The sequence below is a fragment of the Empidonax traillii genome, unplaced genomic scaffold, assembly GCF_003031625.1.
Source record: "Empidonax traillii isolate 1590-97213 ecotype Southwest subspecies unplaced genomic scaffold, ASM303162v1 scaffold1148:size171831, whole genome shotgun sequence".
Taxonomy (NCBI): domain Eukaryota; kingdom Metazoa; phylum Chordata; class Aves; order Passeriformes; family Tyrannidae; genus Empidonax; species Empidonax traillii.
In genome coordinates, this window is record NW_020956341.1 from 16,036 (window position 1) to 30,652 (window position 14,617).

At 38.1% G+C, this 14,617-nt stretch overlaps 1 protein-coding gene across 1 annotated transcript in view; it reads left to right on the forward strand.

The window, feature by feature from the left end:
• Positions 1–6,658: 6,658 nt before the first annotated feature.
• The window catches only part of TFEC (transcription factor EC), a 92,071-nt gene continuing 84,112 nt past the window's right edge, over positions 6,659–14,617 (forward strand). Inside the window, exon 1 of the mRNA XM_027905360.1 lies at positions 6,659–6,859. Within this exon, the coding sequence (XP_027761161.1) occupies positions 6,659–6,859 (201 nt within the window). The remainder of the gene's footprint in view (positions 6,860–14,617) is intronic.

Consider the following 14,617-nt stretch of genomic DNA (forward strand, 5'->3'; position numbering starts at 1 on the left):
TGGCAGCAAATCACAAGGCAGGTTAGGGTTGCTACATGCACAGCCACCCGCACTACCACTTCTGTAGGTCACTAGCTGGACACCCACTGATGCTGCCTTTTCTCTGTGATTTTGCACCTGCGCATTAGGTTGGTCACTTCTACAGAAGGTCAGCACAACACACAACCTTACCGGTGATGCGGGCGGTAATATTTAGTTGTCCCATTCACACACTGTAAGGCTGACACCCAATGCAGCTGAACACGCTTCTGATCTAGAAAGGTGATAGAAAGTCCTCAGTGAAATGCAGAGCTGATGACCCTATAATCAAAACAGACCCAGGTATTACAGACCTTTATAACCAGTGGTTGCTATCATGTGTCACCTCCTCATGCCTTCATAAATAGAAACCCTAACTGTCAAGAGGGTATTGTATTTTCTTGAGCACCTTCATATGGAAAAGTTTTCTTTGGTTCTAGTTTATTTCTCAAACATTACTTTCTAAACCTTCTGATTGTTAAAGAAAGTTTGGAAATAGCTAGACAGGCAGTAAGAAAGATGCTGGTAGGAGCTTTTCTTTAAAAACTTGTTTCTATGAGAATGGTAATCAGGGTAAAAAAGAAGTTTGTGCATGAAATCCTGCTACTATCTTCCCTTTGAGACTTGCATTTTCAAAAAGCTGATGGCAGGGGACTGTACATTTTCTTTTACTGCTACTCCAGCCTGATCCCTCTGCAGTAGTGACCTCTACACTTATTTTGATTTTCAATGTCTTAAAATTTAGTTTTCTGTACAGTCATTCACACTGAACCCTGAAAAGAAGTTACATATATATATTTATAACAATAAAAGAGAAAGAATTTCTTGACTTTTGTGGGCTTCTGATATGTTATTAGCCAAGTCTACATTCACCCTCACCCTTACGGGTCTCCCTGTGGTAGCTCTAGCTCTGCTGATCTTGTAGACAAATGATGGAAGCATCTGACTTAGAGTCTTTTAGAATCAAAGAAGATTGAGAGGGAAAAGACCTGCTAGGTCATTTTGTCCATCCCCTGCCAATACAGGATCATGACCTACTGTACAATAACTTCACTAATGTTTTGCCAAGTCCCAGTTTAAACAAATCAAATGGTGGGGATTATATCACTTTTTTGGGGACAATATATCCCTGTTGTTTCATATTTTCTATGAAAAATTGCTATGATATTCTACTTAAAACTCTTAATATTACCATAATTACAAGGCTAAGTCATTTTCTTCTTGTAAATTTTTTTCTTTGTATGCATCTTTTTCTTATATATCATGTTAGAAGAACTGTATTTGTCATGTAATTCTTTCCAACTTTCTTCATAACTCAGTTCTTAAGTCCCTTATCAATGTTTGCTGTTTACCTTCATTTAATTTCCTTCCACTTTATTAATCTTTCTGGTATAGGCTGCTCAAAAAGATATGTGCTTCTCCTTAGACTATTCCAGGTGTGATTCTTGGGTGTTAGTGTTCTACAGCAGGGCTTTTATATGAGTCATAATGTGATGTATCTGGATATGTAATTCCAAATCTCCTTAGTGTCCTCCTTTATAGCTTCATGCAGCTTTTTGACCAGTTCTCATTCTTGTCTTTTATGGCACCAATATACCTTTTACACACTGCTGAAATTCTATTTTAGTGAATCATCCTCTCAATTCTCAAGTTAAGTCCACTCGTTCATTATCTTCATGCCTTAATATTCAAACTCATCCTATTTATTTTCCTATGCCCCTTTGTAAAATATAAAACTTTTTTTCTCTTTCAGAATGTCTGTATCTTATATTTTAATAAAATTGGAAATTTAAAAAAAAAAAAGGCCAGACTTTGAATTATACAATTTGTATTGAATTTTTAAAAATCAGTTTTATCTTTTCCACAGTTGCAAGGACTAAACTGATACCAACAGAAATACACATTTATTCCTTGCGATTGCTTCAGATCAGAGTTAGACTGTAATATTTCCAAACCAGTATATAATTATCTTCCATTTAAATATAATCTTCATGCAAAATTCTTATGAGATTTTTTACTTTGAAATGGCTCATATATTTTAATGCACCTTTCAAATTTTCTGGCTTCCATTGAAATTCTTTGACTTGATAGTCTGAGTAGAAAATTTTGAAAGCCCAAAATTATATATATAAAAAAGGAAAAAGATATTACTTTTTTTTTTTTAAATGATACTACTTGATCACTTCTGAAGTAAGCACATCAAGCAGAGGAAAATTATATTTTAAATGACTGTAGGATTTCCTTTGTAAGATATTGTGCAAATCATGTAAGTTAAGTTGGATTTCAGTTTCAAAATATTAATTTAACTTCTTAACTTTTTACTATTTTAATTGCAAAATTGCCAAGATTAATTAATATTTTATAAATGGAAGTATATCTGAAATTTCTGTATGACTTTTATGCATAACATTTGTATATGTGGCTGTCCTCCTGTTTCCCCACTAACATAGCTATAGGATCCTAAGTATGCATTCCTTATTAAACACAGATTCCTTCACTGTCAAAAGTAGCTCCAGGCAAAAAGTTGGCAAGTAAAGAGTTAATAAAAAGGTCAATGAAATGTGAAGACATCTGGTCCTCAATGTATACAAAAATCATATTTTTGGCTTTTAGATGTCTTTTATGTTTCTATTGGCGCAAAAATAGATTTTTTTTTGATTGAACATTTCAGACTTCCATTGATTGAAATAGATGACTGCCTTAGGGCATTTTTGAAAGAGAAAACTAAAAGAAAAATTACTAAATTTCTTTGTTCAGAGCTGCTGCTCTTCATAGCCAGTAATTTTTTTAATACAAAGACTTACTGGTCAATGGGGAGTTTAATTTGCAAAAGGACTGCAAGATTAGGTTTTTAATATGCAAGTGTGACCACCAAACAGGCATAATAAGACTGCAATGACCAGGAAGGGGCAGGCACAGCCATATTCTCAGTTTTCATGGTTCAGAACTTTGTAGGTATTCACACTGAATTAGTTTGGCCAGAACAGGTGAGAGGGCCAGGGAGGTAAAGAAGAGAAATCGTTCACACTGCAGACCAGCTGGCAAGCAACCCTGGCTAGTCGCTTGGTTGAGGCAGCCTGGTGTTCAGGCACAAGAACAAGGTGACCTGGGAACATGGGAAGACTTTGGTTTTTGCTGGGCTTTAGTCTGGAGCTGACTATGCGTGTACCTGTAGAACAGGTAATTAATGCAGGCACAATGGATCAAAGTCTGTATTCAAAAGAACTCTCTGTGGCTAAGGAACAATATTAGCAATTAGAAGATATAGCACATTTCACTTTACTTTTGAATCAGCACAGATGTGTTAGCTAGACTGTTCCTCAGCTTTTCCTCTTGCTTGCATCTATTGGAAGGGACTGCTGTGGGAAGCAGTGCTGTAGGTTTTGTGATGTAAATAATAATAGAGCCTCAGTTGAAGGTGCTCCGAAAGAGCAAAGCCAGATCCTTGTCCTGACATTTATTCTAGACACTCAAGCATTGCTCTATGCAGAATTGCAGAGTTCAGTATTAGTGAAGTAATTTTCAGAAGTGAGGTTTATTTTATGAGGAAAAAGAAGAGGGGATGCTGGAGTGTTGAAACTTGCATTTTTATGCAGTTAAAGTTACTCTCTCTTTAGTGTGTACTTGCTGGTAAAGAATACCTTGACAAAGCCTTGGTCAAAAGGATAAAGTCTCCCAAGGCTTTGTTCTTCTCCACTGCTGTTTATGGCATAATCAAAAATGTTCCACATAATGTTTTAAAATTTTTGTTTTGTTCTTGGACGTATTAGTGCATAACAGTTATTAGCAGTTATTATAGTTTAACAGGTTTGTAAATTTTTTTAAAGGACACTAAGCAGGCATTGGCATAACAGGGAAGGAATTCTATGTGCCAGAAACATAATGCACATTTTAAAAGCCCTTGTTGATATATATTGAAACACTGGCTAAATCAATAAACTCCATTTGAATGGAATAGAATAGTTCAGTTGGAAGGGATCTACAACGATCATCTATCTGCCTGCATGGCCGCTTCAGGCCTGAAGGCAGTGGTTTTTTGGCTTTTTTGGCATTGATTCTGGAGAGGGTCATGAATTGTTTCCACAGGTAGATCAATAGCAAAATGAAGACCAAAGAAAAGGCAAAAACATGCACAATCAACCTGATAGACTTCTACAGTGAGATTCTTCTACTTGCCTGGTAGACCCACCTTAGAGCAGTGGGTGTTGTTTACCTTGACTTTCATACTGCCTTTGGAGCTCTCTGGTACACTGCCATCACAGACAAACCGATGAATTTTTAAACAGACAGTAGATGGTGATTAAGCTCAAAATTGGCTGAACTGTTGAGCTCAAAGTGTTGTGATCAACTTTGCAAAGACTACCTGGAGACCAGTAACTAGTGGTGTTCCTCAGAGCTCAGTACTGAGTCCAGTATAGCTTAAAATCTACATTCATAACCTAGATGATGGAGCAGAGTTCAATTTTTCAAACAACACATAATCAGGAGGACTGGTTACTATACAAGATGATTGTGTTGCTCTTCAGAGGGACCATCTAGAGAAATGGGTTGACAGGAATCTCAAAAAATTCAACAAATGGAAATGCTAAATTTTCCCGTGCACCTGGGGAGGAATAACTGCAGGAGCAAGTGCAGTCTGAGGCTGGCCATCTAGGAAGCAGCTTTGCAGAGAAGGCCCTGGGGGTCCAGGTGGGCCATGAGCCCACAGCACACCCTTTCAGCAAGGAGATCCAACAGCTTCTCCTTGGGTGCATCAGGAACCACACTGCATCACTACATTAAGGGTGTGATCCTTTTTCTCTCCTCAGCACTGTGGAGGCTACAGCTGTAGTGCTGGGTTCAGTTCTGGGCTGTGTGGTATGAGAAGCACATTGATGTACTGGAGTCGGTCCAGCAAGGGGCCACAAAGATACTGAAGAGCTTGGAGCTTGTGAGTAATGAGGAGAGACTGAAAGAGCTACCACTGTTCAGTCTGGAGAACAGAAGGCTCAGGATGACTTTCATATATATATATAAATACCTGCGGGATTGGGAGGCAAAAATGTGGATCCAGGGTCTTGGTGCCCGATGAGAGGCCAAGAGTCAATGGGCACAAACTCTAATGGGTGGAATTTCAATTCACCATGAGAAAAAAAAATAGTGTATACATGGTCATACACTGGAATAGGTTACTTGGGGAGCTTGTGGAGTCCCTGTCCTTGGAGATATTTAAAACTCAACATGGCCCTGAGAAACATATTGTGGTTGATCCTATTTTGAGCAGGGCAGCTGGACTAGATGGTCCCCAGAGGTCCTTTCCAACCTCACCCATGATGGGGTTTTGTGGTTCATCGTAATAAACCCTGCTGTGGTTATTAGAGATTTTAGAAAACTTCTTTATTCCTTCTTTTCTTCCCCACCCCAAGGGAAAATCTTGTCATCAATAAACAAAGGGCTTCTCACACTGAGGTGTACCACTTCCCTCATTTTGCTTTCTGTTTATCTGATAGTGCTTTCTGCCAGGGCTTGGGCCAAGGAACAGGAGATCTAATGTCTCATGCTGTTCATATTGCATAAAATCTTCACACTGCAGTGAATTAGTGATTGTGCTCAAGCCTCACTGTGTTTCCTGGGGGCAAAGGCACTATAAACCAGTATAAATGTGCTTTTATTTTGAAGAGTTGGAGGCTGGTCCTACAATCACTTTTTTGTGTGAGTAGTTCAGATATAAGTTTTTTTCCCCAGAGCTACTTACTTTTGAAAGGGTTACTCTTTGCAGGAACCAATCCTTGTCTATATGTGGCAGTTTAGAAACTGGACTGTGAAAATATTTCTTCTTCTAAACATAGAATGATAATGTGGATGGTTGTTAGCAACGCAATTCCTCCAGCAAATGGGAATGGTTACTGCATACAGAATCAGTTTTGCCTTCATTACTTTTCAAGTGGTTGCTTAAATATATATAGTATCTGCTATAGAGCGAGTAGGAAGCAGAATGGGGAAATATGAAGGCTTCTCATTTCAGTTGTGGTCCTTTTTTTTTTTTTTTTTTTTTAACTGGCAGTTGTTCCTGTTTTCAAGTGTTTGTTTCTACTTTAATGAGGATACCAACTTTCATCCAGTGAGATGTGTGGGTCACTTTGTTAGCTCACTTGCACACACCAAGGTAATACACCAGCTGGAAATTTTGACTTTTAGCTGAATTATTTTTCCCCAGCAAATGGCTTTCCTTTTGACACATTTTAATGTACTTGCACACTGAGAGGAAGAGTGGGTGAACAGAAAACAGACTGTTTTATTAACCCAGCAGTCACCTTTGAGATTCATACGTGTCCACTTTTTTCTTGCCTTTGTACCTAATCCCAAGAGACTGGTACCTGGCTTCCCTTGGAATAACAAAGTCAGTCACAAATCTCCAAACATGACTGTTAACTGAATGCCAACTGTTTCTTCTCATCTTTTTTTTTTTTTTTCCTTCAGTAGTATGTTAGGGATTGTGTTCTTATGGGTGCCCTATAACCATAACATTAATTTGGGTCTATATTTAAGGATTTTTTCTTTCAGTAGTAGAGTTCAAAAAAATAAATTGCTGCTTCTATTTTGTGTGCTTTATAGGGATTTTTTCAGCTCTGCTAATAGTGGAAAGGGAAGAAATAAAGCAATGCTGCAGGCACTGACTGGACTACAGTTTCAGCTCAGAGGAAAGCTACAGGATCAAAAGTGGCCAGACAAGCACCCTCAAGAAGAAACCCATGCACATTATTCACAGAGTCATATGCCAGTTTCACAGTATCCTGCGTTCAATGGATCTTTTCCGATGGGAACACACTTTTCATCAGACAAAGCTCCAGCATTTTCAGAGGTACCTATATTACCAACAGATATTTACAAAGCCAATTTTGGAATGCTGTGTTATCTGTAGAAATCTATTCTTAATTGTAACATAATTAGCTCATTTTGGAGTGCACCTAAATGAAATACAGGAAGGAAGTGAGAGTGAAGCTGTTGAAATTCACATATTCTAAAAAATACATAGGGCTCAAACAAGCAAATGCCGGGATATTAACTACCTAGGTCTTGTCCCTGTGCTGCCTCAAAACATGTTCTTTGAATCATTAATTTTAGGATCAACTTTCTAATGATCCAAGGCTGACAATTTACACTCTATCTTCCTTTTGGGTAATGGAATGTCTCCGGAGTTTTGTTTCCACGTCACAACAAATTTCAAGGCAGCAGGCAGGCTAAGAGCCACCTGGGGGAGAGCAGGAACAGGGTCCAGCAGCTCCATGTTTGCTTCCTCGCCCTGTGGCAGAGCAGGCAGTGTCTCAAGATAAGGGGAGAGAGGATGCTGCCTCCTGGCAAACCTGTGTCTAACAGATGTGGTTTTGGCATCATGGTTTGGCATACCCAATTTGGGTATTTTTTTCCTGCACTGTTGTTGATAGCCTAGGGCAGTTCGGGACTGTGGTCTGGACCCCCAAGTCCAAGTACAGGTGATGGGCAAGTGGTTTGGTACAGTGGCAACAGTGTCAGGGACAGTATTGCACAGGCTACCTGCTCCTTCACCTCAGTAGAATGTGTACAGGGGTGCAGAGCTGCCCCACCCACACCAGTCACATCACCTATTATGAGCTGTTACAGAATGGATGCTTAAAACCCATCACTGAACAGATCAGATGACGCCACCATATTCCTCTCTGTTTGGAAGTAACTGTGGTATTTCAAATACCACATGGTGGCAGCTGTTGATAAAGGCTGGTATTAGTTTGTTTTTAATTTTTTAAACTGAGGGATGATAAATACCAATTAGTGGAGCACCCAGAATTCAGACATTTCAGACATGTTACATCAGGAATGTCCTGATAACTTGGTATCTGATGCACTGACCCTTTCTTACCCATTTAGTAATGGGATGGAAAATAAAAATATAAATAGAGATTCAGCTACTATCCAAACTCTGAATCCAACAACGGATATTTTAAACCTTTCTTTGACTGCTAATAAACTTTCCCTCCAGTTCTCACCACTCCCTTTCTCTTCTGGGCTTCCTCTACTCTCCTGTTCCTCCAGTGTTCCTCACTGTAGCCTGGGGACAAGAAGTTTTAGAAAAATAATAAAGTTTTTATTTATTCCTTGCAGCTTTTCTGCCCCTGTGGGCATTTGTCTGCCTGTCTGGCTAATGCACTGTAATGAATCTTCTCTCTGCCATGCACATATCGTCCTATCAATCAGTGAGAGGAAATGCTGAGTATGGTGAGCACTAACAAGCACTCAGAGGGGTCAGTACACCAGTGCAGTGGCATGCTACTTTCCCTACAGGCTGCTTTAATTGGGGGAACATAAATGAGGCAGCATGTGGCTGGCACCATGTCTTCTTGCCAGTCTCTCTACTTTGGCAATGGACCCTTTCTGCCTCAACTTTCAGGGCAGTGCTAACCCTCCTCTGGCTCCTGTTGGAAGGCAAGTCCCTCTCAACCTCTTTGGAATCTCTGGGTTAACTCAGGCAGGTGGAGCTGGTGGAGGATCTTGGTTGCAGAGGCTAGTGAGTGCTGAAGAACATGTGGGCAAAGCACTTCTTTGCAGGTCAGAAATCACAACGAAAACAGGAGTGAGGAAAGGTGGAGAAAAGGAGGGGTTAAAGAAATCTATAGAAAGGGGGAGACAGGAGAGGGAAATGGTGAAAGAAATAGGAGGCAGGAAAGCTGGAAGGATTGAGGAAAAATGGTGACAAAGCAAGTGAAGAGAAAAAGATATAGAAGTAAAGACAAAAAAGGGATGTGGAAAATCATATATTACTGGAGAGAAATACTAAAAGCAAAAAAAAAAAAAAAGACAGAGAGAGAACTAAAAATATTCTTATGCATAAGTCAAGGTGGAGAGGAAGCAACATCTCCAAAAGGTCTCAAAGAAGATTGGGTCACCAGAGGAATTTTTCATGGCAGGTTTCAGAATTTAGACAAGAAATCATGCCCAATCCATAATTAAGTAGTAGCATTTTAAGTTATATATTTAAACTTCTAGACATGACTTCTAGACATGATTTCTTTTCACCCATTTGTGGAGTCCCAGCATGCCATTAAGGACTCACTGTCATTACCCTGTAGGAAGACATAATGACTTGAGTAAATTTTCTACTGGAGGCTTCACAGCAAAGCCAATTTCTCCTTTCTTGGCTGTCGAGAAGGAGAAAAGGGATTTGTTGAGAAGAATGGAGGAATTATAAACCTCTGAGGAATTACAACATATAAAGTGGGATCTTGGAGTTGACAGCATGTAAGGACAAACCATTATACCTTTCTGCAAGTCCCAAATTTTCTTTGCATGTACAGAAGTTCTGGTGTTCATAGATGCAGCATGTTTGCATTGCAGCCAAGTGATAAAAAGTCTTAAAGCAATTTTTCATTGCCCAGAATGAGCACTAACATGTAATCAATCTTGAGTGAAGATTTATCATAGAATGCCACTGAGAACATTTTCTTTGAGATCAAGGATTTGGGGAGTAGCAAAAAAGGTTTAGCTTGGCATTTTAGGAAAACAGTAGCAAAGGCCTAGGAAAGAGAGTTTGAGGTCCGTGCCCCCTTTTTGTGATACAAAACTTGGATCCAGATTAATTTCTCTGTTGATCGAGAGAAGTCACTTCCGCTCTCCAGGAAGGCAGGTTAATCTATAGAAGACCACAAGGAAGTAAAGGATTGGTCAGATTTTCCCCTGCAGTATTTGTAAGCCTATAAACTTCAGCTTTAGCAAACACCCTTATTGCAGATTTTGAAAGAAAATCGAGATGAAATTAGGATACCATTTGTGACTCAAAAAGTGTGACTTCTGCTCTTGAATGAATGCCTGATAAGGTGAGGGGCAACATGTTATGAGAAGCTTCATCCATCAATCACTGGGCAAAGGGCCAGATTCCTGTTTTCTGTATTTATACCCTGCTGCCCTTTTCTCAGGAGAGTTCCAGTGTATTAGTGAAAGTTCAGCTTAGATGCTGATGAGAAACACCCTTTGAAGGAAAATTTGTTTTTTCTAGGAATGGTTGTTATCAAATATTAGTTTTGGTGGAAATTTTAGTGTCTTTTATTCTGCAAGCAATCAAAGGAAACAAATTATTTAGTGTTTCAGGTTGCCACTTATCTGGTTTCCTCTCTCATATTTTAATGGACACATTTGGATGGAGGTTGAATTATTTAATTTATATATATATATTCCTCCTGTACTTTTTCCCATTTCCATGGCATGTCTGTTTGTTGTTGTAATAGAATGTGTGTTCCCAAGTTCAGCATTGTGCATGTCCTTTGCAAAGACCATTGGTGACTTTTAGTTAAAAAACCAATACTATCTATTATATTTTAGTAATTATCATTGCTAAATCCAGAAAAAATAATTAAAATACAAACACTCAAAGCATGATACATTCCCTGGTGAAGAGGCACTATGAATAGAAAAACATCATTGTTATGACAGTATTTTAAAAGAGTTAGTTTATTCATAATAAATAAGAAAAGAATGGTTGATATGGGACTTCTTAAAAAAGCATGAAAAAAGATAATGTGACTTATGGAAGACTGATTTTTTTCAAACAACCGTTGTATCTCTTTTGATCCTATTTGAAGTCTGGTTGATAGAACTAAGATTGTTCATATAGTATAGTCATGTTTCCTCAACGTGCTTGATTAGCACCCATACCAAATTAACTTTCCATGCAATAACTGGATCAATAAACTGAATAACTGACAGATGTGAAAATGGATTTGGAAATGGGGGATCACTGATGATTTTTGACATAGTCCTTTAGAGTAGTACAATAATAACCTCTTGGCCCAGTGCTATATAAATATGTTATCAACTGTATCAAATATCTTGTCATGTACTGAAAATAGTTTAATTAAGTGACTTATTTTCTGAAGGAGTGGAGAAGAGTGCAACATAGAGTAGCATGGACTTTTCAAACTGTCAAACTATGTGCATAACTAAATAAGGTGTATTTTAATGAGAAGTATAAAACTGGATTTCAGAAAATGAAAAAAATCCATTAGGTCATAACAAGATAGAATGGAATGGAATGGAATGGAATGGAATGGAATGGAATCTAATAGAATAGAATGGAAAAACCTTAAAGATCATCAGGACCACTGTTAACCTAACATTGCCAAGTCCACTACTAAACCCTGTCCCTGAGTGGCACATCTACAGCTCTTTTAAATACCTCCAAGAATGGTCACTCAACCACTTCCCTGGGAAGCCCGTTCCAGTGCTTGACAACTTTTTATGTGAAGAAATATTTTTCTAATATCCAATCTAAACCTCCCCTGGAGCAACTTGAAGCCATTTCCTCTTGTCCTCTTGGGGCTTTTTATGCTGGAAACCTGTAATTTTGTCAAAGACATAGGAGTCAGAGACCTTGAGCAACTGGAAATGAGCTGCCAGAGTAACACTGCAGCAAAATAATAAATCAGATTTGTATATCTAAAAATGTATATAAATAAATAAATAATCATTTAATAGGGCTTATAGTAGATTCTGATTTGTATTTGAGGCTGGTCTGACCATTAGTGGATGCTGTGTCAATTCATATCTCCAGAGACCCAGTAGGAAACTCATAGGAAGGTGAGGACCAGCCAAAGACTCCAGCAAATCATAAAAGTAAAAAATATTTAGTTAAATTATCATGAAAGATTTGAGGAGCATTATCTGTTTAACCAGTCAAAATTAAATTTAAAGGCAACCTGCAGAAAAATCCACCAACTGCTAAGAGATACTAAAACACTGAGAACACACTCTCCAATGTACACAGCAGAGGTATGTAGGGGACAGTGGTTGGAACCTAATTGCAGGCATCTGAGCAACGAGTAATTACACAATGCTTGACTGCATATATTGGGAAAAGCTCTGCATAAGGGTCTGCCTGTTAACCACTTTCAAATTGCCACTCTACTACGATTTTCTGTAAGAGTGGCTAGGAAGAATAATACTGTTGCAGTGACCTGGGAAACTGAGGATGCTCAGAGACAAGCTTCTCACAAACATGTCTATAGATGGCTACATTTCTTTTGGAAATAATTATTTTAAGCTGCTGGGGCTTAATTTTAATATTTACTCTTTAAAAACCTTTCTGCAGGCAAATTTTATATTTAAAAACAGCACATGTCCAGTCTAGACATTGCTAGGAGGGAAGTCATGGCTTTTTAAAAATAATCTGAAAGTCACAAATACCTTAAAAGCCCTGTGCCGCCTGCCTTATATTTCCCATGTAGAGAGTCTGACACGCTGACATCCTTCCTTTTTCAGATGTTTTCTGTTAATTGAAGCAACTCCCATACTTCATACAGCAATGCAAACACTTTCTTAAGCTGATTCTTTTTTTTTTTTTTTTTTTGAATTGGCACATAATTTTACAGATTTTTAATGGATTAGGAGATAGTATGAGAAGGAGAATAGAATGGCAGTGTCTTACTACTCTCACAAAAATATATAATTTTAAAGCATGAAAATGCCCTATGTATCCTTTTCAGATCCATGCATATATCCCATTTGCTCAATAATCTGTTTCAGAATATCCTCATGTCTCCTATCTCTGAAACAGGTATCTACATCTGAACTAGATGCCTTAGCAATTTTTCGTAGCCAGTGGGGCAAGCAGGCCTGTTTAAAATCCAATTTATCTGGCTTATCTTAGGCATTTACTTTGAAATAAGATGGAACGCACCCTCAAAGTGTCTTTTTTCTCCCTGTTGACTAAAAAAAAAGTCTAGATAATTAGCTTGGATGTAGGTATCTTCATTTTCTCATACACACAGTCAAATGAATTCCACCTCTATGTCTTTAGCTTCAAAAAATATATAGAATTCTCAAAACTTCTTGATTCCACTTTAAAATTAGCTTATGAGCTGATGCTTGAGGGTTAAAATTTAATTTTGTCAAATTACCACCAGTAATGTAATTGAGGTTATTGTGCTTTTTAAATCTTCCTAGACTGTTTGCTGAAGTAGTTTGTGGCAGCACAACTGTCTGTGTCTGTAGCTTGTTTCATGGTAGGCATTTAAAATACATTACTTTTTAATTCTGTGAATTACATTATTTTTATTTTTAATGTAATACATTTCTTAATACTAAGAAAATCCTTAGATTTTATATTGATATTTATACCATGAGAAAGAGTATATAGAGAAGAGGAAGGGTGGAAATTACTTGAAGAGGTTCATAAATAAGAGAGAAATAGGAAATGGGAAGGAGAGCAAAATACCTTTTGGAAAATCTGGAAAGAGAAGGAGCAGAATGGAGACCAAAAGATATGAGTAAGTGGGAAATAAATAGATCTGTCTAGGATCCTCAGGCTCACTCATTATTTTGTAGACTTTTATAATATCTCTTCTTCTTCTTTTCAGACTTCACAGACTTCATCTTTTTAACCTTACAGTGTGTAAAGTCCACAGTCTCGATTCTTTCTCCCATATACTTCATCATTTTTTTGTCATTTTTTAGACCTCTTTAGTTTTGCTATGTCTATTCTTGCACACTACTCTTCACATCTGAGCACAGCTGTTGACCTACTTCTATGCGATAATTCCCATAGCATGGAAATCACTGATGTCGCTGTGACTGAAAGAGTAAGTTTAGCAGGTCCACCACCTTCATCAGTTGAAAAAAGTGTTAATGCTGGATCAAAAGTTGATTTTTGACTCAAAATTAGAATCACAGGTAACAATTTTCTAAGGACTTGAGGGTGTCTACTGTAAGGAAGGTTCAGTCTAAAGTCTATTGTGGTTCTTTGTATGAAGGAGGCCAAGAAGTGTGGAAGACAGGTCTAAGAAGAAAAATAGTCATGATTTAATCACAGGATGTCCTGATTTCTCCCCATGTGTTCCCAGCTCAGAACCCTGAGCAGCAGTAAGCATTCTGTCCACACTTGCACATTTAAGTATGCCCAGGACATGTCCAGGCAGCCAACCTCTCACCAACTCTTCTAAAGAGTTCCTGCCACAGTTTTACCCTATGCCTACTAGTGCTCTCCCTCTCTGGGTTTGGAAGTTATAGGGTCCTGGGACAATTCATAACAGCATTTTGCAGACAGTTGTGTTCTTCTAATTGGTCAAGAATTCAGTGAAAAAAATATGGGCTCTTCCATGACTTCTAGGTTCATTGTCCACTACCATTCCTAAATCAATTTTATGAATAAAATTATAGCTTGAGTGGGTCCTGTAAAACTTCTCTTTTGACAACCATGTGCTGTTCAATGTATATTTCAAAATAGGTAGTGTGAATAGGGGCAGAACCCATTTTCAAGAAGAGATAAGCATTTTTTATTTTTAATTTTTTTTTTTTCCATAGGGACTAGGAACAGGTCTTACTAAGAATTAACAAAGGTTATATAATTGTAAAGTAGAGAACAATAGTGCAAACACTGCTGTCTCTGCCTTGAAGGCATTCAGGCTTTTCTAGTGTTAATGAAAGGAGACTCAGTTTCTTGTCACCTGCAAGAGAGAAAAGCTCCACAGTCTTGCAAAGAAGATCAGCATTTTTTGAAATGCTGGCCCAGGATTAAAAGCATAACAGGACTCCCAGCCTACTATTGACTTCACTGTAAAAGTGAGGACCATGATGGGAGTTAGGAGTCTGATATAAG